The sequence below is a fragment of the Apis mellifera genome, linkage group LG12 (genome assembly GCF_003254395.2).
Source record: "Apis mellifera strain DH4 linkage group LG12, Amel_HAv3.1, whole genome shotgun sequence".
In the NCBI taxonomy this organism is placed as follows: Eukaryota; Metazoa; Arthropoda; class Insecta; order Hymenoptera; family Apidae; genus Apis; species Apis mellifera.
In genome coordinates this window covers 5,128,906-5,152,593 of record NC_037649.1, presented here as the reverse complement: position 1 = coordinate 5,152,593, position 23,688 = coordinate 5,128,906, and the positions used below count along the sequence as shown (strand labels likewise).

General features: G+C 33.0%; 2 protein-coding genes across 8 annotated transcripts in view; both read right to left on the bottom strand.

Moving 5' to 3' along the window:
• Window positions 1–9,883, bottom strand: part of Fstl5 (follistatin-like 5) — a 57,852-nt gene extending 47,969 nt beyond the window's left edge. Inside the window, exons 1-2 of one of the 5 annotated variants that reach the window (XM_016915340.2) lie at window positions 9,852–9,883; window positions 8,710–8,786 (exon numbers count right to left, since the gene is read on the bottom strand). In XM_016915340.2, the coding sequence (XP_016770829.1) occupies window positions 8,710–8,757 (48 nt within the window). In that variant the 5' untranslated portion in view covers window positions 8,758–8,786; window positions 9,852–9,883. 5 annotated transcript variants of the gene reach the window in all.
• Window positions 9,884–17,546: 7,663 nt separating this feature from the next.
• The window catches only part of LOC409778 (storkhead-box protein 2), a 113,988-nt gene continuing 107,846 nt past the window's right edge, over window positions 17,547–23,688 (bottom strand). The window contains exons 4-7 of one of the 3 annotated variants that reach the window (XM_016915534.2): window positions 22,365–22,571; window positions 21,531–21,715; window positions 20,528–21,001; window positions 17,547–20,033 (exon numbers count right to left, since the gene is read on the bottom strand). In XM_016915534.2, coding sequence (XP_016771023.1) covers window positions 18,864–20,033; window positions 20,528–21,001; window positions 21,531–21,715; window positions 22,365–22,571 — 2,036 coding nt within the window. In that variant the 3' untranslated portion in view covers window positions 17,547–18,863. The remainder of the gene's footprint in view (window positions 20,034–20,527; window positions 21,002–21,530; window positions 21,716–22,364; window positions 22,572–23,688) is intronic. The other 2 variants (XM_006562213.3, XM_393271.7) reach the window with 2 other exon arrangements.

The window sequence follows — 23,688 nt, the reverse complement described above, 5'->3', positions numbered from 1 at the left end:
CGTCATGGACCCGTGGCTTGTTACGCATCGCGTTGTTCATTTATTCAAGAAGCCCGTAGAAGAGTTGTCCAAAAGCGGCCTTGTTCCGACCCCGGCATTAAACCCCGGTGAAAGCAAAGGTGAAGGGTTGTCGTTTCAGAAGGTACGGTAATGAATGCTGCAGTAATGAACCGTGTTTACCCTATGCATTCGACTTGTCAACCCGTGCGCAACACGGTTTATTTTCGGTTGGTCCTCCTTCGGTTGCTTTTCATTGTCCCTTCGGAACACAGACTACTTCGGGTAATTTATTATTAGAAAGAAAGTTGTCGAAATATCACGAATTGTAATATCTTTTTCGAAATAAATTAATTGAAACTTACTTACTTTTTATCGTAGATAAAATAAAAAATAATTGTCTTGTTATTCTTTGCGAATAAGAAAACTAATAATTTTCCACCGATTCAAAATTAAATCGGATAATAAGAGAGGAAATTTTCAAATAGCGGCTTTTGATAAGTTTTTAATCGCCAATCCAGTTCCATTTGTCGTTTAAAGTCGATTAACGGGCCGTTCAACTCAAAATCGAAACAATTCCGGTTGATTTCGGTAGCGGAAATTTCGTATGAATTTTCATTCAGCCCGATCATTACCCGGTCGGTAATGATGGTCCCGCGTATTTTGCGTACACACGGCAACCACTTTCACTCGGCAGCATATATATATATATATATATATAGCGCGAATTATTCAACGAAACGGCGAAAATTAATTATCGACGAAACAACGATCACTGAAGCATTAACGATGTAGTAATTACATGCTTGCTGCTCTCTATACAAAGGGAAACACGTGGCGGTGTTTGCGATCGTTTAATATTTCGCAGATTTGTATTATCCCACGCGATAGATATCGTGCATAGATTACAAGCTTTATAAATATACGCTACCGTTTTATGCTCTCTGTTGTTCGTTCCACGTTATTGTCCGTCTATGCTCTAGATTATCGCTACTAGTATCCCTAGTTTATTTTTATCTCGCGAACGAGCGAAAGAGAGAGAGAGAGAAATGCCAAGCGAGACACGAACTATCATAAAGCGGGGAAAAAATACACGTCGAGTTTCCATAAGTATGATACGAAGTCGGCGGCGTTTATAGCGAGTATTTCATATTTATAGCCAGGCCAGGACATTGTTTCACCGTATGTACGGCTGTCGTCGCAGCAGGGCCACTGCCCTATGTATTTTTATCTTCGACAGATATTCTCGGATGATAGGTGGCCGATAATAACTATAGACTTTTTTTTTTTTTTTATTAACTGCAGGGGTGTATAATCGTTTCGGAAGGAGAAGAAGCTAAAAATGGGAGCGGGTAATCGATTGTACGTATTTCAGAGAGAGCGTGATAAAAATTTACGCGTGATAATTTCGTCGAAATGGAATGGAGATCGAGATGCAAATCGTATTCGGGGCTGTGAATCATTTCCTTTCTATATCGACAAGGGTGTATATCGTATTCGAGCAAGGGTGTAACCAAACGTTCTTTCTTCCTTCTTTTTTTCTTTCCTCCCCATTTATCGATTCCGGCCACCTTTTTAATTACGCTCCCATCTCAGCTTTAAAACCGATCCCGCGGCGAACCACTTCCAACATTTTCCCGGTAATTTTAGCATCGTGTATCGATTAACGATAAGAGACGAAATCAGTGCCCGCGTTTTCTCACTCGCCCTACGCCTCCCTCCACGTACTTGTGCGCGCCGTACCTCCGTCTCACCCTCGCCGAGTATATTTTCCTCCATGAATTTGTTATGACCATCGCAATAGAACGGATCGATAAGACACATTCTGTCTGTGCACGGCTCTGATGTGTCTTTTACCGTCGCCTCGAGGCGGTGGAATAAATTTGAATCGTTGTATACGGCAAAGTATATCCGCCCTCCGATACCGCAACAAAAATCGAATTTCCTTTGTTTCCTCGCAATATATCGCAACGATATATTTTCCTTTATTATTCTAATGCTTAATTAATTAACCAAGAAACGATTTTTGACTTTTCTTTTCCGCGTTGTGTAGCATCGGTGGAGACATTTATTACACGATAAATACCGTCGCAACGCATTTAAGCCTTGTGCAAGCTTAATGCGGCGATACATCTGGCTAGTTATTAGGCCGAGCTCAAGATATGCATTCAACGGGGCTTATTATTCCAACTTATCCAACAAGTTTACACACGTGTGATTTACGTGTATCTTTTACGCGATGTGGATTAAATTCGTGTTTATAAATCCCTGTTACGTCCATGCAAGCCCGGTTTCGGACTTTGGTGATTCGTATATCCCACAGAGTTAATAGTTGGTATAGATATTCTTCTTATTTAAAAGTAAAATAAAATTTTCTCACGTTGTAACAATCTTTACCAAATTCATAATTTCCTCTCCCCCTGTTCGTTACTCGACGAGAAACGCAAACGAACGGTAACTGCGTGTTATCACTTTGCAGAGATTGAACTGCACGTTTCTGGCACACATCTATCTGGCCCTGTATCTATATCTCGATAAAGTTTACCATCGGCTGTTGGTTTTCATTATACTTGCTGATCCAGGCCACGATGCATTTCCGTCCTCGGGGTCGAAGCGAGCAGATGTTCTCCGCGAAACAAACTCGTCCAAACCCGTTCCTATATATATATATATATATATTTATGTCAGGAATCAAAAATGGAGGAAGAAAGAATCGGCCGAGTTTCGAAGCAACAGTTCGACAGTTTAATCCAATGTGAAATCCAGTTTGATCCAGTGAAACGCGAGAGGGCAGGAGGAGGAGGAGGAGGAGGATCAAAGGAGACATTGCATAAAGCGGAGCAGAAAGAGAAGAGAAGAGAAGAGGATGGAAGGCGTACAAACCGCGGCTACGACATTTTCGGCTCGTTTCGTTTAGTAAGGTCGTAAAAGAGGGGTCGTAAAAGCGTAGGCATTATATGGATCGAGCTCGAAGGCGACCAAAAAGCTGGTGATAATGGCGCGGAGAGTAGCGGCGACTCAAAGCTTGGAGAGAGAGAAAAAATAAAAGTAGTGGCCAGCGAGAGAGAAAAGTTGGCAAGATATCATCGCGAATATCATCGTTGATTACATCCTGCATGTAACAAAGGGTTCCTTTATGAACTAAGAAGACGTCGATAACAGATTGAAGCGAACGATAATTCGCAAATAATTCTAACCATGGTGTAAATAATAGGTGAGCTAATCGTGGATCTAATCAACCTCTACCCTTGCAGCTTCGGCTTGGAGCTTAAAGGCTCTTAAAGGATTACCAATATTGCAATCCGCGAGCGAAAGAATTCAGAGGTGAACGATGGTGGAATTAAGGGCAAGGCTTCTTGTTCTTCGAAGCTGCGTTTGCACCGATTATAGGGAGTTCTAGCCAGAAGTATGGAAAGTATTGTTTGGAAAGCGGCTCACAGCCTCTCCTCAAAATCTCCCGAAGAACTTCGACCCGAGATCGATACGATTCCCTCCCTTCAGCTACATATGTAGCTACGTGAAAAAAGTTCTGAACTTTTGACCCGGCGACGACCATTGTGCAGACAGACGTTCGTTCCTCCGATCCTCCTATTTTCTTTCTCGCGCGACGCGCGTTTCACGCGTGCCCGCGGGGCTATTGCTCCTTCTGAGTGTATGTGTTTATGTGTGTACAAAATATATATAAAAGGAAAAGCTGTTTCGAAAAGGTAATGAGAATTCGTAACGCGATGCTTCGTATATTGGGGAAAATAATAACGCTTATTAATAGTTAATAAAAATAAAAATGGTAATGTTAATGATCGTTGCGGTGGATATTGGAACGAGAGTGGAAACAATAATAAGAGTAACGAAAAAAGTTGCGATGAGCACGAGATAATAGGAGGGAAATGGAGGGATGAGTACGGACAGTATTGCAGCTGGAACTGGATGTATCCGTGTCCGGTTGTTGAACGAGGTCCACTAGGATTTTTCGCGGCTTGAAAGTGAAACGCGAAAGTGGCTCTGTGTATATTTTATTATTTACACAGTGGAGATATTTCGCGGCGATCGTCGTGAATTTTTTTTTTTTTTTTCGAAGAGGATCGATCATTTCCCTTCTCCCCCCTCTGTCTCTTTCGTGTATATTCTTTTATTGCTCGATATATTCTACGTATAGATGTATGATCGTAGTGTATTAAACAAATAAAAACGTCAGCAGGTTTGATTAAATAAGCGTGTATCGCGAACGATATATATATATATATTGGCCCCTTGTGTATTTCGTTCTATGTTATTTACGTGTATATACACGTATAAAACCAATTTTTATATTAACGAAATATTCGAATCGAGTGAAATAGTCGATTGAACCTTAAAAAATATTTGTACGTTATTTGAAAAGGTTTAAATCACCTTTAACGCTCGTACACTTCTGAAAATATCCTTTTACCTAAATATCATTTTCCAGCGAAGATAAATCTTGTCCAGCTTGTCGGAAATGGATCGTTTACTCGAGTGTCCTTTCATTCCCTTGTCTCACGGTTGACGATTCCGAGAGATCGCATTCCCTTTTTTTTTCTTCTTCTTTTTCTTCCCTCCTTTCCCCCGGCATCAGGAATGAAGATAGCGAGGAAAAGAATTCCTCTCTTGAAAGATACTTTCCCCTCAATGGTGGATCGTTGAAAACGCGGAGAGGGAGTTGTTCTCCAAAGAAGAACAATTCTAGAGAGAGACGATTCTACGATAGAGGGATCGGGTTTTCTTACGAGTGTGAGCGCCGTAAAAGAAGAGGAAAGGAGAGCGGCGAGACTGCCGAAGCGAACTCTTTCAATGAGATACGTAATTTTATCGATCCTCTCGTCGTTAGTCGGTTCCCCGCAAGTAGCACGCGCCACGGAGAGCGCTGTGCACGATCCCGTGAGCGTTGGGATCAAATGGTAAAAAAGTACACTGGGTAAAAGGATTCCTTCTTCCGCGATAAAGAGAAGGAAATGAAAGGAGAAGGGAAAAAAGGAAGAGGAGGAAGAGGAGGAAAGAAGAAATAGAAAGCAGAAAGAAAAAAGAAAAAAGATAATTATATCGATCCGCGTATTCCTACGCCGCTCTGTTCCACCGACGGATAAATCTAGTAATTTAGCTTCGCGTACGGAAGCGTATCTACAGGTGGAAGCGCCTGCGCGTCAATCCTAGTTATTCGTAGATGTCACTCACACCTGCCTGATTACGGGTATGCAACCGTCCCTAGCTGTATTCATCCCACGCGTGCTGCACTCGTAGCCAGGACGGAGGAATTTCTCTATATCAATTCATCTTGGATCGTGCCAACATTTTTTCCCCTTTCTTTCCTTTTTTTGTTTGTTTCCTCTACCTTCGTTTCTCTCCACCGTTTTACTCTACCGCGTTTTTTAACGCTCGTGGCCTCATTTACGCAGTACTTTTGGTTACCGCGGTTTTGCTAATAGATTGCATTGTGAAGCTGCTGGTTATTTCCATGACGGATGTTGTAAATGTCGGTATGCATGCTGGAATATTATTAAATGCGCGATCTTCTTGGATTTCTTTCTTTTTTGGACAAATATTCGATGTTGTTGTCCGATTGATGCGCGATTGATAATGTGATAAGATCGTGTGCGTAGTAACGTGTTTAGTTAATAATAGTTTCACGTGTAAAGGTAGTAGCGTACGATGCGATGCATTTGTTCCATTAGAACGACGTTAAAAGGTAGTGTTGTTGTAGGTTTCGGTTTTAATAAAAATGTACGATCAGATTTACTTGGGAAAGAAAGTTTGAAAGTTTGCTTGAATTATGGGGCTTAAATCAATTACGTTGAAGGTGCACGGCTCGAGAACACCCTCGTGTTCCGATCGCACGAAAAAGTTTTGAGGTAGGTCGAGAGTAAACATTAATCTTTTCAAAGACTGTAAATTATTTCGCTCACCCTGTGTAACTGGTTCCTGCCTCGTTGTAACAATCTTCACGGTCACTTTCACAACCACCGACGATGCGACAACACTATATATGCTAGCCCTTTCTAGTCCAACCAAATTTCCTTGTGCATTCTCGCATCGGTGTATACCAATATTCCCGATTCACTTCAATCGTACGTGAAAAAACTCGATATCTCTATCGTTATATGGTTGCGTGAAAATTCAAAATGTTGAAAACGTTGCGTGCCGACGCGAGAATTTCATGTTTTTTCATCCGGTTACCGGCCACCGATCTTCTAATCGACGAACAACGTAAATCATCGCATTGATCGATTAAACGGATGTGCGATCGTACGAATGTATAAACAAATACACGAATGGCGCGTGTACGTATGTATGCGCGTGCATTTGTCGATCGGGGGATGTATAAGTGAAACCTACCGACCGCAGTGATGGCTTGGGGTGTACTGAACATGAGGAGAGGGTTGGAAAACGATATGAAATCTAATCTAACCTTACCTGACCGAGTGGTACTGGCGCAGCGTGCGCCCCACACTGCGCTTGCGCGGTTGAAGCTTCGCTTAAACTTTTCCGGCAATTTAAGCAATTAGGAAGGAAAGCGGAAACGGGATTAACCAATGCGTTCGATTCTTATTGGATAGCCGTTACTTTTGTACGGAAGTGTTCCAGCTGTTGAAAGAAATCGCACGTGCTGGACTCCTTATAGGATTTGATGAAGTTAAATGGAATTTCTACGATGGATTCGAATTTTTCTAGTTTTAGCGGCACACGAGACGATTGAAAATATAAATGGAAACAATAATAATAATCCTGTTATTTCGTTTGATTTTTTTAATTTAATATTAATAAAAACTTATAATAATTATGTGGAATAATTCAACTCAAAAGCTTTAATTTAAAAATTGAAATAACTTATTTAGTTATTATTTATTCCATTTTTATTTATAGAATATATGTATCGTTGATAATAAAATTTATTTGTTATATAACAATGAATTTTTGAAATCGATTGATAAAGAATAAGGATTTAAGATATTAAAGAAGAAATGAAATATAAGAACAAAATTGGGACAATAATAAGAATTGAATGAAAAGTAAGAATTGAAATTAACAAAATATATAAAATATAAGAAAAAATCTAATCTAGAAATTAAAATAATAATAAATAAATAAATATTAATCTATGAATATTGAAATATTTATAATCATTATATTTATTGATGCATTATTATATTCATAGATCTTTTGACTGCTATTAATAATAGACAGACTTATGTACGAGTTGAATACGAGTTTATTCATGAATTAAAAATTATACTCGTATTTTTTGTATAATACAGTGAAAATAATACTAATTTGATTTTTTTATAAAAATAAATTTAAAATATAATGCCAATAAAGTTAAATTTACTTATATATATTATATTATATTATATTATAAATGTTACTATTCATGCAAAGAACACAAAATGTCGTCAATTTCATCAAAGGACAATAAAGCTAATTATATATTGTTCCTTATAGCATAAATTTTAAAGAACAAGTATAGACAAAGAGAGCAAATAATGAAAGAAGGATAGAGATAGCTTAAAAATTGTGAAATCAGCGCCATCTTCAGAGTGCCGCAAATGAAACTCGTAGAAAGAATAAAAAAATAAAATAAAAAGGATAGAGATAGAATAAGAATTGATCGTTAACGCCATCTTTCGAGCACCAAAATTATTATATTTCTCCAAAGGTAAAATAGAATAAGAAATAAATTTTAGCGCCATCTCTTGAGCAATTTAAAAAAATATATTTTTTTAGTATCTTGAGATGGCGCTGATTCTTAATTCTTATTCTACTTTATTTAAGCTAATCATATATTGTTCCTAAATTTTAAAGAATAAAAGAAAGCAAATAGTGGAAGAAGGATAGAGATAGCTTAAAAATTGTGATATCAGCGCCATCTTCAGAGTGTCGCAAATGAAACACGTAGAAAGAATAAAAAAACAAAATAAAAAGGACAGAGATAGAATAAGAATTGATTGTTAGCGCCATCTTTCGAGTGTCAAAATCATTTCTCTAAAGATAAAATAGAATAAGAAATAAATTTTAGCGACATCTTCTGAGCAATTTAAAAAAATATATTTTTTTAGTATTTTGAGATACTAATTCTTTATCCTGTTTGAGATATTTTAAATATTCGAAAGATGACACTGAGTTGACAATTTTTAATTCATATCTGTCATATTATTTATATTCTTTCTCTATTTTAATAATTATTTTTAATAACTATTTTTTTCTATTTATATAAATCATTTTAATAACTAATAAACAAATAAATATATTTAAAACTTATAACTTTTTATTTCAAAATCTATCTGTCACGAAATATCTTTTTGTACATAAAATTTAATATAGTTTCAGATGAAAGGAATAAAATTTTAGTACTTTCAATTCTAAAAATCAAACAATCGTTAAAAATATTTCATATTTAATTTATATATAAATAATATTTATTCTTATTATTTACATCTCTAAATATTCATATTAAATATACTCCAATAAATTATAATTATTTAATTTTGGATAATTAACTTGAAAGATTATTAATATTTAAAAATGTTATGTACAAAAAGATATAATATGAATTAATGAATAAAATATAGAAAAGAATGTTATTATTCATAATAAATATCCGCAATTATTTACTATGAAAAAAATCTATGGAATATAACTAATTATTCATATGGAACATTTCATCTCACGAATTGAGTAAAAATAAAAATGTATGGGACTCACCATTTGATGTGAAAAATTTACATTGTTATTGTTGCTGTGGTGATCCATAAGATGCCATCTCGGAATTAAAGTGGAAACTATAATAAAAATTAAATCATAATTTAAAATATATATAATATTATTATATAATAAATATAATAATTATTTGAAAAAATTGAAATAAATAAAAATAAAAAACGTTAAACTGATAGAAAATATATAAAAATAATTACCTTTTTGCGTAATGAATGATTGCCTTATATTGTTGAAACACTGATTTTAATATTTACTCGAAATAAATATTTAAAAGAAAAAATAAGATAAAATAAAAAAATATTACTCGTACACGTTTAAATTACAATCGTCAAACAAACAATGATTTTATTTTCACGTATTAAATATACTAAATTTAATTAGAGCAATCATACTCTAAAAAATATTGAAAATACTATTACGAAATAAACACTGACTCTAGTGATTACATTGCACGTAATCATAAATATTTTCTGAAAATAAAATTGTATTATTATTAGAGAATGGGCTGGAGAAGAAACTAAATATTATAATTTTAATATTTTCATTCTTTTTAAAAATAACGCATTTAATACGTGTAAAATAAAATTGATTAAAATAATCTGATAATTATTTTTCTTTACATATGAATAAACTTTTAGACTAAACTAAAAGACAAAATAAACTTATAATAATTATTGGTTGTCTTTTGTTAAAATAAAAATTACTTATGTTTTATTACATTTGTATGAAAACCTGTGCATAACCTATTATACTTTCGAAACTATTTTTATAATTAATATTCTGATCGTTTAATAAAAGAAAAAAAATTATAAAATAAAATTATAAAATTAAAATCGTAAAACAATATATGAAATTAAAATAATAATCTTAAAATAAATAGGTAAAATGAAATTTGATTTCAAATGCTTATAATTGTAACTGTCAAATACACCAGTAAAAAGTGAATAAAAAAATTCAAAAGACAATTTATCTTCGTATATTAATACTTGAAATAATTACACATATATAATTAAAAAAAAGTATATAAATTATATAAATTAAATATTAAAATTATATAAATTAAACAAAAGTAATAATAATAAATAAATTATTCTAAAATATTAAATTTTATATAGTTTTATAAATACCTGTGCCGACATAACACGTACGCCTCGCACGATTGTTGACAACAGACTAACGCCGTCCCCACTAATTCGTCGAGTTACTGAATCTTCGCGGCTTTCTGATTGGCGCAACACTTTATTCTTTCAGTCACGTGAAAATTGAAGCTTAATGTAATATATTTTATTATAAATTTATAATATATAATATTTATTTATATATTATAATTACTTAAATATATAATTAAATATTTTAATAATTTTATTTAAAATAAAATTAATTAAATTTGAAAGATATAAAAGAAAATTGCAAAATACTTTTCTTATAAATTCTAGATTATAAAATATATAATTTTAATTTAATAATACAAATTTTTACATTAAAAGATAATTATTTACTTATTATTTAATTCTTTTAAATAAGATTAAATAATAAAAATATAATATTATATTAATAGTTTGAAAATAAAAATTTATTTATATGCTTATTTATATATTTGTTTAATATGATAGATATATAATTATATTTAATTTATTTAATTTTTATATTTAATGTATATAATTTATTTACATATATATTATTTAATTTATTTACATATATTTTACACAATATTTCATTTTAAATTCTTTTACTATATTTCAGTGTTTTCTTATTTAATTTTTATGTCAAATAATTAATTCTTTATATTTTAAACTCTATTACATTTTTACGAATAGATTTTCGTAAATTTTTCAATATTATAAAAATCTACAATCTATCGTAGAAGTATTATATAAATACTTCAATTTTCGCGCGATTTCACTAATAAAGAACTATATGCTCCAGCCAATTAGAAACCTCCTAGGTAAACTTATGGCATCATTCTTCTGTCGAAAATAATTGTTGAAGGATGTGTCCACTTTGTTTGATTTTAACTACGCAGTAAGTAATTCTATTCTTATTTTATTATAAAATTTATAAATTATCGTTATTTTCGTTTATTAATATATTAAATGTATGATATTATAACAAAATTAATTAATTCTTCGAATTTTGTATATTTTTTATCTTCGATCATATTTATTTGAGGTTACCGGTAGCTTATATTACATTGTAAGCCTTTTGGTTAAAATTTATATATTTATATATTTATCTTTGGTTAAATATTTTATATATTTGTTTCTGATTTTTATATATCCAAATAATTGTGTGATTGTTGCAATGACTTCGAAGGAATAATGATATATAACATACAACGATTGGAGTATATCAGGTAACATTTTTCTTTTTATAAAAATAAAAATATATATTTTTTTTAATATTTGGAATAGTTTTTATTATTTATTTATTAACAATTGAAACATACAGTAGTTAATTCAAAATCATTTTTATTTTGTCAAGTTAATTTTCAATGATAACATATTTTTTTTTATTAAATGAATTTTATTTTTAAGAATAATATTTCGCATTTTGTTTGCATATATTTATATCTTTTTTATCTATTTGTAAGAAAATATAAATATTTATCATAATAATTTTTTCTAAAAATTGGAAATTTGTGTATCACATTCGACATATTTCGATTTATCGAATCGAAGCATGTCGTATATGTCTTCTCTAATTTGTAATTCGATAATCGAAATTATAACGAGATATCATTGTACTATCGATAGTTAGTAGTTTAAGACGTCATTTTTCGTAAATTGTGTGATTTATTTGTTGCGTAATATTTAAGTGTTTTCACGGTGATATTTTATTGTTTATACGATAATATTCCATTAATAATGTTGTGTTGTGTTTCCTATTATAAATAAAAGTATTTTGGTGATTAAATTATTCTTTTTTTTTTTAATTTTCTTATTCTTTAGAATTACAGGTTAAAGCTAAAGATAATTCATATTATGATATTTTACGATAAAATTTATGCTTAATTATTATTTTATTTCAATATAATCGATTAATTCTATACATTTATTTGAAAATCTTTATTTTTTGTGTAGGTTATTAGTTAATTGCAGATATAATGGAATGATGAAAAAGTGGCCAATATTTCAATATATATAGACGCCATGATGGCTTGGCAAAAGGTGATAAAATTTAATTTTAAATTTAAAAATTTTTTTAATAATTAATGTTGTACTTTTAAGAAATAAATTATATTTAATATTTTATTTTTTGTTAAAGATATAATAAATAATATAATATATAATAATAAATATATAATATATAATAATAAATATATACTAAATATATAATATATACTAAATATTATTTTTTTGTTCATAGCTTCTATTCAAAGATTGAATTGAAAGATCTTTGAACTTATGAAAAATATTTGTGGCCACGCGCAATGTGGTCTATAGAATCAGTATTTGCTTTGTAATAATATTTTTAATATTTTTTTAAAATATAATAATTCTTAATTAAGTGTAATTATAATAGTTTTACGCGAAATTAGAGTCAGTGTTTTTCGTCAATTATTACTTAAATGGACGTGTTATAGTTTATTTTTTATTTTTTTTTTTTAATATAAAAATATTCGTTTTCGGTATAGAGTAGAGTCAGTGCTAATTTCAAGATGATCATCTATTATATAAAGAGGTAATTTTTTCATATATTTTTCTATTTCCTTTATTTTATTAAAGTATAATTACTTATACTTTAGTTATTAATCAAGAAATAGATTATTATTATTATAATTAAAATTTTTATTCTTCTATTAAAATAAATATAATATTTTATATTTTGTTACAGATTTCTATCAATTTTTACATCCTTTTACGATGCTTGACTTTTTCTTTGGCCATAACACAATCAATGATAACGTTCTTCGCGTCGAATGGTGAGTCGCATGCATTTTTATTCCTCTGGTCACTCAATCATGTCGTAGGATGAAAGATCCGAATCGACACGAGTGACTGGTTGTACTACGTAGATTTTTTTCATGAGCACAGTGACCGCGAATATTTATTATATTCGCGAGTAGTAACATTTCTATCTTTTGTATTTTATTTATTAGTTCAGGCTAGGTCTTCTTGTACATCGCGTTTTTGAATATTAATAATTTTTTTAATAATAATATCATATGAATATAATATTAATATTAATATTAATAATTAATTTGAATATTTGAAAAAATTTGCTATTATTAAACAAATTCTAGATAAAATTAATATCTAAAATTAAAAAATTGTATATATAATATATTCAGTATGAATATACATTTATAAATATTAAATATCTATATGAAAATTTGAATAAATATTAAATAATAGATAATATTAATTAAATAATGGACACATTGTACATCCTCTAACTTTGTTCCAATTATTATACTTATATATTATTAATAATCCAATAATAAAATTATTTTTAATTTTATTTCATGATAATATTTTAAGAATTTAGTTATTTGAATTTTAGTATAATAAATATATTAAAATTTTATTTCTTTCATCTAAAAATATAATAAATTTTAAGTACAAGAAGACATTTCGCGACAGGCAGATCTTAGTATCAAAGTAATAAGTTTTGAATATCAATTTTTTATTTTTTTAGAATTGTGCTTTGATGAAAAGATCGCCTGAGGTTATTTCTTTTAATATATCATTTAATATATCATTATTTTTGTCAATTATTTTTATTTATTGAATTTTATTATCAATATTCTTTTTAATGAGTAAATTTCATTTTTATTATCAATATTTTTATTTCTTTTCTATTAAAATTTCAATACATTTATTAAATTTATTAATATTTGAATAATATTTATTAATGTTTGAAATAAAATAAATTATAGTCCGTTAAATACAAAATATACTAATATTTTTTTAGCTCAGGATTTTCAGGTTTAACCCTTTCCGTGTCTATTGCCAGGATCTCATTCACGTGCTCAGGTGCTACTTGGATAAGAGAAAGGCGATAGGCACGATGAACATAATTTTTAAGTTTATAATAATTTTTTCAGCGACTGACGATGTGTTAGGGTATCGTGCACGACGTATTTTTCACATTGTGTGTGTTTGGTTAGGCTGTGGAATTGCGTCGTTAATTATTATTAAAACTTATTGAAGTACTTAAATAATAATCATAATATTCTACTACTTATAGTTACTAATTCAATTATATATTAATAATATTACATCTATATATTATAAATCTTATCATCAAAATAATAATTAATAATAATAATAACAAAAATATGAAATGATAAGATATGAAATAAATATCATCAATCATTACATTTTACATATAGCAATTTCATTTTCTTTAAAAGATATATATTCTTTCAAATATTTACTATTAAGAAAAATGAATATATGATTTTTTTTACTATATATTTTACGCAATGGTCGCTAGCCATCGTCAGTTGATTTCAGGGAAATGGTACGTAAAGTTAGAGTGTGAATGCAGTGTGCCAAGCTCGGGTGTCGGAGGCGTCCCGGGACGTTTCCCTAGTTTAGGTTTTTGCGCCCGAGTATTATGCGTGAGAATCGTGGAATGAATGTGTTGGTGTGCCTGTTTTGCCATATTTTTTAAATATAGGGTTTAGGTAGGATAGGTAGTATACTTCTGGTGTGCCTGTTAATTATAAGTAGGTAGGGCCGGGCAGATTGTCACAGTCTCTGATCCGGATAGGCGCGTTTTCGCGTGACAATCTGTTTCAGGGAATAAAATTTGAAAAATCGAGGATGAAGCTGAGACGATATGGCTTGTATTTCAATTTCTTCATCGATTTTTCGAATTTCGCGATATGCTCGAGAATATATTATATGTATAGACAACGATCATTGGTTTTTTTTCTTTTTTTTTTTTTTTTATTTGCGATTAGTGAATCTCGAGCCTAGATGTAAGTTTCAGCGGGTATTGCGCCCGAAGAAAGAAGAGGCTAAGAGCCGAAGAGGCCCGGCAAATTGCCATAGAAGAGGGCAACTACCAATGGTTTCTCATTTTTTGGATTCTCTTCGAATTCAAAGAATGGGAAATCATTTTTGTTACTACTTTGTCATTGTGCTCATTTTAATAATATGTAGTAGTTATTATTTTTTTTTTTATTATATTATATGGCCGATGCATGCCGGTCTAATTTGCATGCCATCCAGATCCAGTTATTATCCTATCCAGTGGGCATTTCGCGATTTTGTATTAGTGTTGCGAAAATTTATTTACGGGTTGATTTAGTGTTGCGAATTATAAGACATCGGGTTTTTTTTCATTACAATATAATTATAACTTTTTACAAATTAGTATTAAAATTTATTATTATTAAAGTTATTTGTTATTAAAGTCTTTGGTTTCAATTAATTGTAGCTTTTTAATGGAAATAATAGTTTTTGAATTGAATTCTTCTTTTTTTTAAAGTTAGTGTTGCGATTCCATCGCGATTTTTCTTATTATTTTCTCAATTAGTGTTGCGTTGAAAAATAATCGCGTTTACTCATGTAGTGTTGCGAATATTGAATGCCCAAATTCAACTTCTACTAGAATTGTGGATACTATCTATGTTCCTGCATCACTTGATGGACGATATAAAGGTAAGGTTCTTCTCAATGAGATAAATATTTTATTTATAATGTTAATTAATTTACAATTGAAAAAAAAATAAAAATTAGAAATTTTTCAGAAACAATTAGTTATATATGCAACATTAATAAATATTATTATTGAATCTCTTATTATTAATATTCTAGATACTTTAATACTAAATATGAATGCATAAAGTAATATAAATTATTATAATTAACATTATAAATGAAACACTTATCTTGTTGATTTGAAAAATTTTTTATTTTTTATATAAGACATATTAATTACTGTGATACAAAATATATATTTTACGGTTCTTCGGTTATTCAATCTTATATTGCATGGAAAATATTTCCGTTTTAATGGTTTTCCGGTTATATAATTTGATTTGATGTATAGATTATTATAGAATTGATTCGAGAAAACTTATTTCATATAAGATTTTCTTCTCTTTCTATCATTATATTAGATTTTATTTAGATATTTATGCAAATTTTTAAACTTTTGTATAGATCTAGTCAATATTTTCAGATTTCTGTTAAGAAAAAATCAATTTATAAATATAAATAGCATCTTAGATTTCTATTCTTAGATTTCTACTAATTCTTATTAAAAAAAACATTTAGCTTTTTTACATATAAGAATTATAAAGAACTGAAGATTCAAATCAAATTAGTCTGAATTTGTTTCAATAGTTTTTAAAGGATCAAATAATGAAAGAATAGAATATTTCAAGATGTATATAAAATACATTAGGTTTTCAAAGATTGCAAATCCATTTTTTAAATATTTTTAGATATTTGTCTAAAAATTAGATTATTATATAGATTTAAATATAATAAGAAAGTTTTAGATATTTATCTGAAAAATGAATTTATTAGATTAAATAGAATCTAGAGGGCGTTAGAATGATCTTCTTCAAAGACGGTATTACAGAATTCTTATTTGCAACTGTAGGTAACTATAAATCTATCGATCAAGCCAATATTACGCGGGAAAACTTTTTTTTATTTAAATTTCCTTAATTTTTTATTTTTGCAATTAAGATTTTAAAAAAAATATCTAGTATTTAAATATACGTAGTGATTCAGTGGTTTATATTGTGTATTGTGTATATGATAATTGCAAAAAAATGTTTTTTATTTATTTCTTATTTATTTTCAATCTCTTTAACAATTTAATTAAAATATACATTATATTATTTGCCAGGTTTCCAATGATTTTTCAATTAGGCTTTTTATATTGAAATTATAAAGCGAATCAATAATTAAATTTATAATAATTTTAGGATTGTGATATATAACAAAATCATATATTTTTTTTTATCTTCTTTATTATCATACGCTTTCGTTGTTATAATTATGATAGAGCAAGATTACATGTACTCTACAAGTTAGTTTTGATAAGAAATAAGGACGTAAAACGCTCGCTGTCCTTCCATTTTCGTAAAAACTGGAAGACTTAGAGGTGTATCGAAAACTATCGGTTAATCGGTAATACAACGTACGAAATATACAAAGCAGGTTCCATTTATCGGTACCTACTTATCTACCGTCTTACGACTATATGTCTGACGTTTAAGGTTAATAATTGTAATTCGAACTTTATACGGAGAACTCGTTTACATCGCGACTTCGTTGCAGTATAACGCCACGAGGTCGCACTGCAAGCGGTTTAAGGCGATTTTAAGTACTATTAATGATTTTGGCACTTAGATTTACCATTGCGCTAATTATAAAATGGTATTTCTTATTTTCTCAATAAGGAAATGCACCTCTTTTCATTATATATATATATGTATATACGTGTATTTGTGTGTGTATCTGTGTATGTGTGTCATTAATTTCGTAACATTGTAGTTGACTTTTTTTATATTTTCGCGCCATGATCATTTCATTCGGTATAAATATTCCGCGCATGCGCAAAATTCAATCCAAATGTATATCTTCTTTCTTTTTTTTCATATATAAACGATAATTTTGATTAAAATTTTTTCCAAATTATTTCACTTACTAATTTTATCAGAGGTATATAAAAGCTATAATTTAGATATAAAATTTATACGTATACAGCGATTATCCGTGAGAATTTCATTTATAACAAATTTTACCCGTTTCAATGAGAATTCATTACAAATACGGTAATCATATTCGTTTTTATAATAATACTTGTAATATATATTCTTGCTTGTTCTTGTGTAGTCAATAATGTTATTATCCTAAATTCTAAAAAAAAAATTTGACTGCACTATACTTTTTCTCTCTACTTTGGCATATCGACCGAAACAAAATATCGCCTAACGCTTACAGGCTCTCGTTCTATATATGACTATTGAACTCGAAATGAACGAATAGTGCATGTTAAATTACTGTTTCTTTTTTTTTTTTTTTTATATATATATCTTTTATTCAAAGACTCGATTTCCCCTCAACTTGTTGATTGTTAATCCTAAATCGACGCTACGAAAAAATTGGCAGTATTTTTTGAAATTTGCATAAAATACTATCTCTTTTTTTTTTCTCTCTTTTTCTCTCATTCGAGTAAGGCAAAATTGTCAGGCTATCGTACGTGAAGTATTGCTTTAGCAAATCGCTTTAGCTCGGTAAAGCGATGCAAAACTGCTAACGTTACGACGCTGTGGTACCCGTTTATTGTTCATTTCGTGTATTACGTTAAATTAAAAAAAAAAAAAAAAAAAAAAAGAAGGAAAAAAGAAGGGAAAAGAAAAAAATAAAAACGGAGGCACGATGAAATCTGATGCACGCGATGCATTGTTCTCTATTGAGTGTGTGCAATGAAAAAGTAAAAGTCACGAATAATTTTATAATTTTATATAAATTACACCAAATAAATCTTTCGATGATTTTTCTCGATACGATAACTTTTTTTTTAAAATGAGAATGGCCAATGAACGAACGACGTGAGAGAAACGACAATGCAACGAGCATTCAGATGTCCTGTTAACTTAAATTATCACGCGAATAAAAATTACCGCTTGGTATATAATATATATTTCGCCGGATTATTGAGCTGTGTGAGCAATTATGAATAAGCTAAGTGAATATTCTATTGTGGAATGGCTGGGATTTATTTTATACAAATGTAATATCGAACGTATTCATCCCGCGTAAGCATATAGATGATATCAATGGAAGCACAATGTTCGAGAATCACCTGGATGATAATCATGATGATTTGATAATCATGAATGAAATCTGATGATCTTGTAATAAATTGTTCGGGTTAAAGATAATAACATGCGATCGTGCGATACATATACATATTTATATATACTCGATGAGCATAACAAACGTTTATTTATTATTGGTAACTGTTTACAATTCTCTCTATATGCTTAAGCAGTACATCCGTTCATCCGTTATTGCTATTTAACATATCTATCACGACGCAAGCATACGAGATACCGACAAGTTCATCGTGCTAAAGTTCAACCTTTCACTGTACGAAAATATACGCGTGTGGAGAGAACCAAGGCCAAGGTTTTTTTTTTTTTCCCGATCGAAAAGAAAATTTTAAACGAGTCCAAAGTCGGTGTGAACGGTAACGTCGCAGTTGTTCGGCTTCTCGGCGGCCGCCATGTTGACTTCGACCAACGTGTCCACGCTGTTGATGGGGCAACCTTTTAGAATCTTTTGCGCTGCTAGGCTGGTGAATTGAACCTGCATGTCGCTCAGACTTGGATACGAGTACAGATCACCCCGACTGACCGTTTTCTCCAAGTTCGGCTCCGAGCCTTGAGGCGCCCTCTGCTGCTTCGTAGCTTCGAGATTCTCTATGTAGACGTTGTTGAACGATCCACCGAAACCATCGTAAGATTTCGTGGGCGAGGGTGGATTCGACGCGATGTTATTCTTCGAGCCAGGACGGAGAAGGTTCCTGTAGCTTAGAGCGTCCTTCGACAAAGATAGGCTCAATTTTCTCGAGTTGTTCATGGCGTCGTTCGTGTTCTTCATGACGGATTGCTCGTTGACCAGAGAATTCTTGTCTATGTTGTTGGTCGATCCGTCGATCAGATGCGCCTGGCTGTTGTTCAATCGATTCGTCAGTTTCAACTTGTTAGGCACTTCCTCCTCCACTTTCGGTTTGTTCTCTTTATCGGACTCGGACAACAGGAGGCTCGGCTTAGATTCTTTGGAAGCGTAAAGGGAGGAAGGCCGTTCGATCTTGCTCGACTTGTTCAACTTCTCCTCGTCGAGTTTCGATTTGAACAGCTTCTCCTCGTCTATCTTGCTCTTGTAGAGTTTCTCGGTGATCAACTCGCGATCCTGCTTCTCCTTGCAGTCCATCGTCTCCTTTTCGGCCAATTTCGTCTTCACCGTGCCGTTCTCGAACGTGATCACCGATCTCATCGGGGAGTTATTTTGTTGAACGTATATCTTTGTCCCCGGCGAGCCGGAGATGGTGGTGGTGCTGGTGGCGTTCGAGGCAAGTGTCACGCTGTTCTGAATCGAGCGGTGCTGATCTTGGGACGGGCTGACCGGTGTTAGATTCGTCGATACTTGCAGAGTTATCGAGTTCTGCGCTTCCTGCAGAGGGGTAAGGGATCCTTGCTGGACCATTTTCAACGGGGAGGATTTCGCTGGTAACGTGGACGTTTTCAAAGGCGATGACGAGAGTTTCCCGCTCGAGATCGATTTTCCACTGGAGTGGGACGAGTGGCCGGACGATGTCTTTTGTAGCACCTAGAAAAAATATTATACGCACGCATAATATCTGTTTTATCGTCTTCAGGTCATTGATGTTTCATTTGGCACATAAAACTACAGTGTAGATGCAGTTTCTATTGGTAGAAAGTAGGTTCGGAGAAAATTGATTTTTGAAATAGATAAAGAGAAATAAACATTAATGTTTCTTCTGAAAATGATTTACAATTTTGCAAATAAACTTTTCTTTGAAATATGTAATTATGTAAAGAAGTTTAATTTTTTAACACGATATATATATACAATTTTTCAATTCATCAATCTCTTTAATTCTCTAATAAATTTGAACTAACTTAATATTTAAAAAAGAGAATAGTTTTCTTTAATATCGTGTCAATTTTAATTAGTAATCTTTCACGTTTAATCACGAAATTACGATGGATGCTTATTTTTCCTCAGAATTTTTAAAGAAAAACGAGTATAGGACAACAAAAACTTTTCTTTTTTCATTCTCAAACTGAATATTTAATTACCTTATGCTGAGGCGATCCGTTCGATTTCGTGCCGCTTCCAGTGGAATCGTGGCTGGGTCGTCTGGAGTTGGATTGTCTCGTGCTGGTTCTGCCCAACGTTGCCGTTTTCGCCGGGCTCGCGTTCGTCGTTCTTACGGATCCGGAACTTCCGCCGCTTCGGCTCGGCGACGAGTTGGCCGAATTTTTCCCGTTTTGCGTCTGATTGCGCGTCTGATACGGTTCTTGGTTCGTGGTCGGGGGAAGGACAGACGCTCTGGACGTGCATCTGCTCAGGCTTGAGCACTTTGATCTGGGCAGCGTCGAACACGGTGATCGATGTCGTCTGGAACTCCTTGGCGTCGAGTTCGCCAATAAACTAGAGGAATCGCCGCTTGCCTGGCGTCGATGTCGCCTGGGCAGCGTGGCTGATCGCACGGAGCTCGAATCATCCCATACTTGGAAACTGGCCTGCGATTGATCTAGACCCTCCATCATCTGAAAACGTTAGCCCGTTGTTAACCGGCCGGGGGTTGCTCTCCTCAGACTCGCGCAATTTAATCTTGCCTCCTGCATTCAATTTCCTACCTGCTATCCTTGGCAAAGGTCTTTGATCGAATGCAATAATATATTAAATTCGTTAAAAATGATTGCCATTTTTCGAGATAGATTATGAATATCAAACGCATATGGAATTATTAAAATTCATTCTTATCGGTGAATCGAGAAATTAAAGAAGATTGGAAAATTTAAATATTCATTCTTTCGATTCCTATCTTTTTTTTTTCATCCTGTTCTCTTTCTTCTAGAAAAGTTTTAACTATTTATTTGTATTTACTTCGCATCACACCGATTTAAGATTATCTGTATTTATCTGTATCATGATGTTGTTTTTTACAAAAATTATTTCTAACAAACAAAGTTTGCATTGGGTTTTGGTCAGAAACCCTTTTTGATCAAAGAGCGAAACACGGGGATCTGCATTTCTCCTTTTTCACCTCAGTAACCACTTCAAATTGAAACTCACCGAGGGGCTAGCGGCTCTCGTTTGCGTGGCCACGCTGTGTAGGTGAACGACGCGTGGATTGAACCACTCGGTAGGGGGATACTGGGCGCTGAACGTGCCCATTAACGGCGCGCCCTTTCTTCGTGTACTGCGTCGGAACAGCCTCGAGAGTAGACCTATTTTCTCTGAAAAAATCCCGGAGAAACCTTGAGAAAAGCGGAGGCAGCGGATGTTGCGTTTCTTAAATGAGAGATCGAGGGGGATCGAGGAAGGGCTTGCCAGCTAACAGGGTGTCTAAGAAGCTTCTGATGGATGTTCAGCTGCGGCCGCGGATCTGTGGAAAGCTTGGGGGGGAATCGCAAAAACTCTCCATCCAGGAATACTCGCTTCGGAAGTAGATGGAGGAGCGGCAGAAAAAGCATCATTGAGCAAAGTGATACCCGTGATTCAATTACTCGAATATCTTCGAAATTATCGATGACGTTAATAAAATTGAACAATATCTCCTAAATTAATCATAGTATAAATCTTTCTCTAGATCGTTCGATTTTTGTTTGAATTATTTTACATACATTAATCCATAGCTTCAAAGATATTCAAAGGTGTAAGATTTGCACTGTGTTTTCACAACTTATTTACACAATATTTCAGCGAGAATATAGAGAAATATACAAATATAAATTGGAATAGCAAGTGATTTTTTACACATTGCATGATATAAAATAGCGAAATTTTACGTAAGAGGATGGATCCACATTCAAGTATGAGGCTCAAATGGAGAAAGCTAATACTCGTTTCCCGATTAAGCGATCATCCATCACCAACAAAACAATCCCTTCCCCGGACTCGACTCACTGGTTGGGCTATGGGGCGCGCTGTCCGTGCTCGCGTACTCCGCGCTCGACGAGGTGTCGCTTCTCTCCGGCCTTCGTGGCAAAGACCGTGAACTTCCGCTTCTGTGTAAACGTCTGGCGGATCCCCATAGTCGCAGAGAGTGTCGCCTCTCCAGGCGACCCGGCATCGATCGACATCTTGCGAACAGAACTTTGTCGTTGGGATTACCTGGAAATTTTCACGTGTCTTTCAAATCGAATCAAGGATTCAAGGCTCGCTTGTTTCGAATTTTGTTTCTTCTTGACGATATTATAATCTTTTTAATAAGGAATGGATAAAAAGGAGATAGAGGGAAATTACGATAGGAGAAAACTGTATTTTAAGATGTAGAAAGAGTAGAGTAGACGTTGTTATCACATCGGTGAATATATCCTCTATTCCCGACACGTTCGATTCACGCGAATCGCGAAGTCGTATTCCTCAAAAAGTGGAACACCCTCCGTCCCTGATTTTCATCGCGGTGCGCACGGAGCCAGAGGCGGTGGCGACGACCGGCTGTAGGTTAGCAGCGTGAGAATCACTCGAGAAACAAGTCGGGGAAAAGTAGGAAGATTATATATACGTGGCCCCCCCACGTGATCTCGACAGCGTGTGTAACGGTAGACAATGTCGTGACCAATAGCTAATATATCGGCTTTTGCTAAACGCTTTCCAGGGATCGCCGACTTGGCACTGTTCACCTCTCTGCTATGTGTACCGATGCTCGCGTGTACGTCCTCCATACACGGCCCTGCGATGTATGTAAGAGAGGAATGGAAACACATGCAACATGTTTCCAAACGTGTTTCCGTGTCAACGCGCCAGAAAATTCCAGTTCGAGCGGGTCGAAAAGTTGGCGAGGCAAACGACAAAGAGCTTCTCGTAGCCGTAGGGATCGCATGCAAGGATGGCTCGGCACCGCGAGGTTGGCGGCCGATCAACGCCGCCGGTAACAATGTAACGTCGTTGCACGCAACGTTCCGGCCATTGGACAGCGGGGAGAAAAGGCTGATAGGGCGGAGCAATATATGGAAACGGGTGGTATTATCGTATACAATGCTGAAATCACGTTGGCCATAACGGGCGCGTGCACGATATCGGGTTTGAGAAAAATTGTTTGACTTTTCTTTATACGAGCCTCGTGATATTGTATTTCCATTTGAATTTCTAATTTTAAAACGCGCGCGGGGATATAAATTCGCGGCCGAGACGACAACCACTCTAAATACCGAGATAAGAGTGGCGCAATTTAAATCGAATCGCGACAATTTTTCGCGATCCCCGATCCACGGGTGGAATGTGTGCA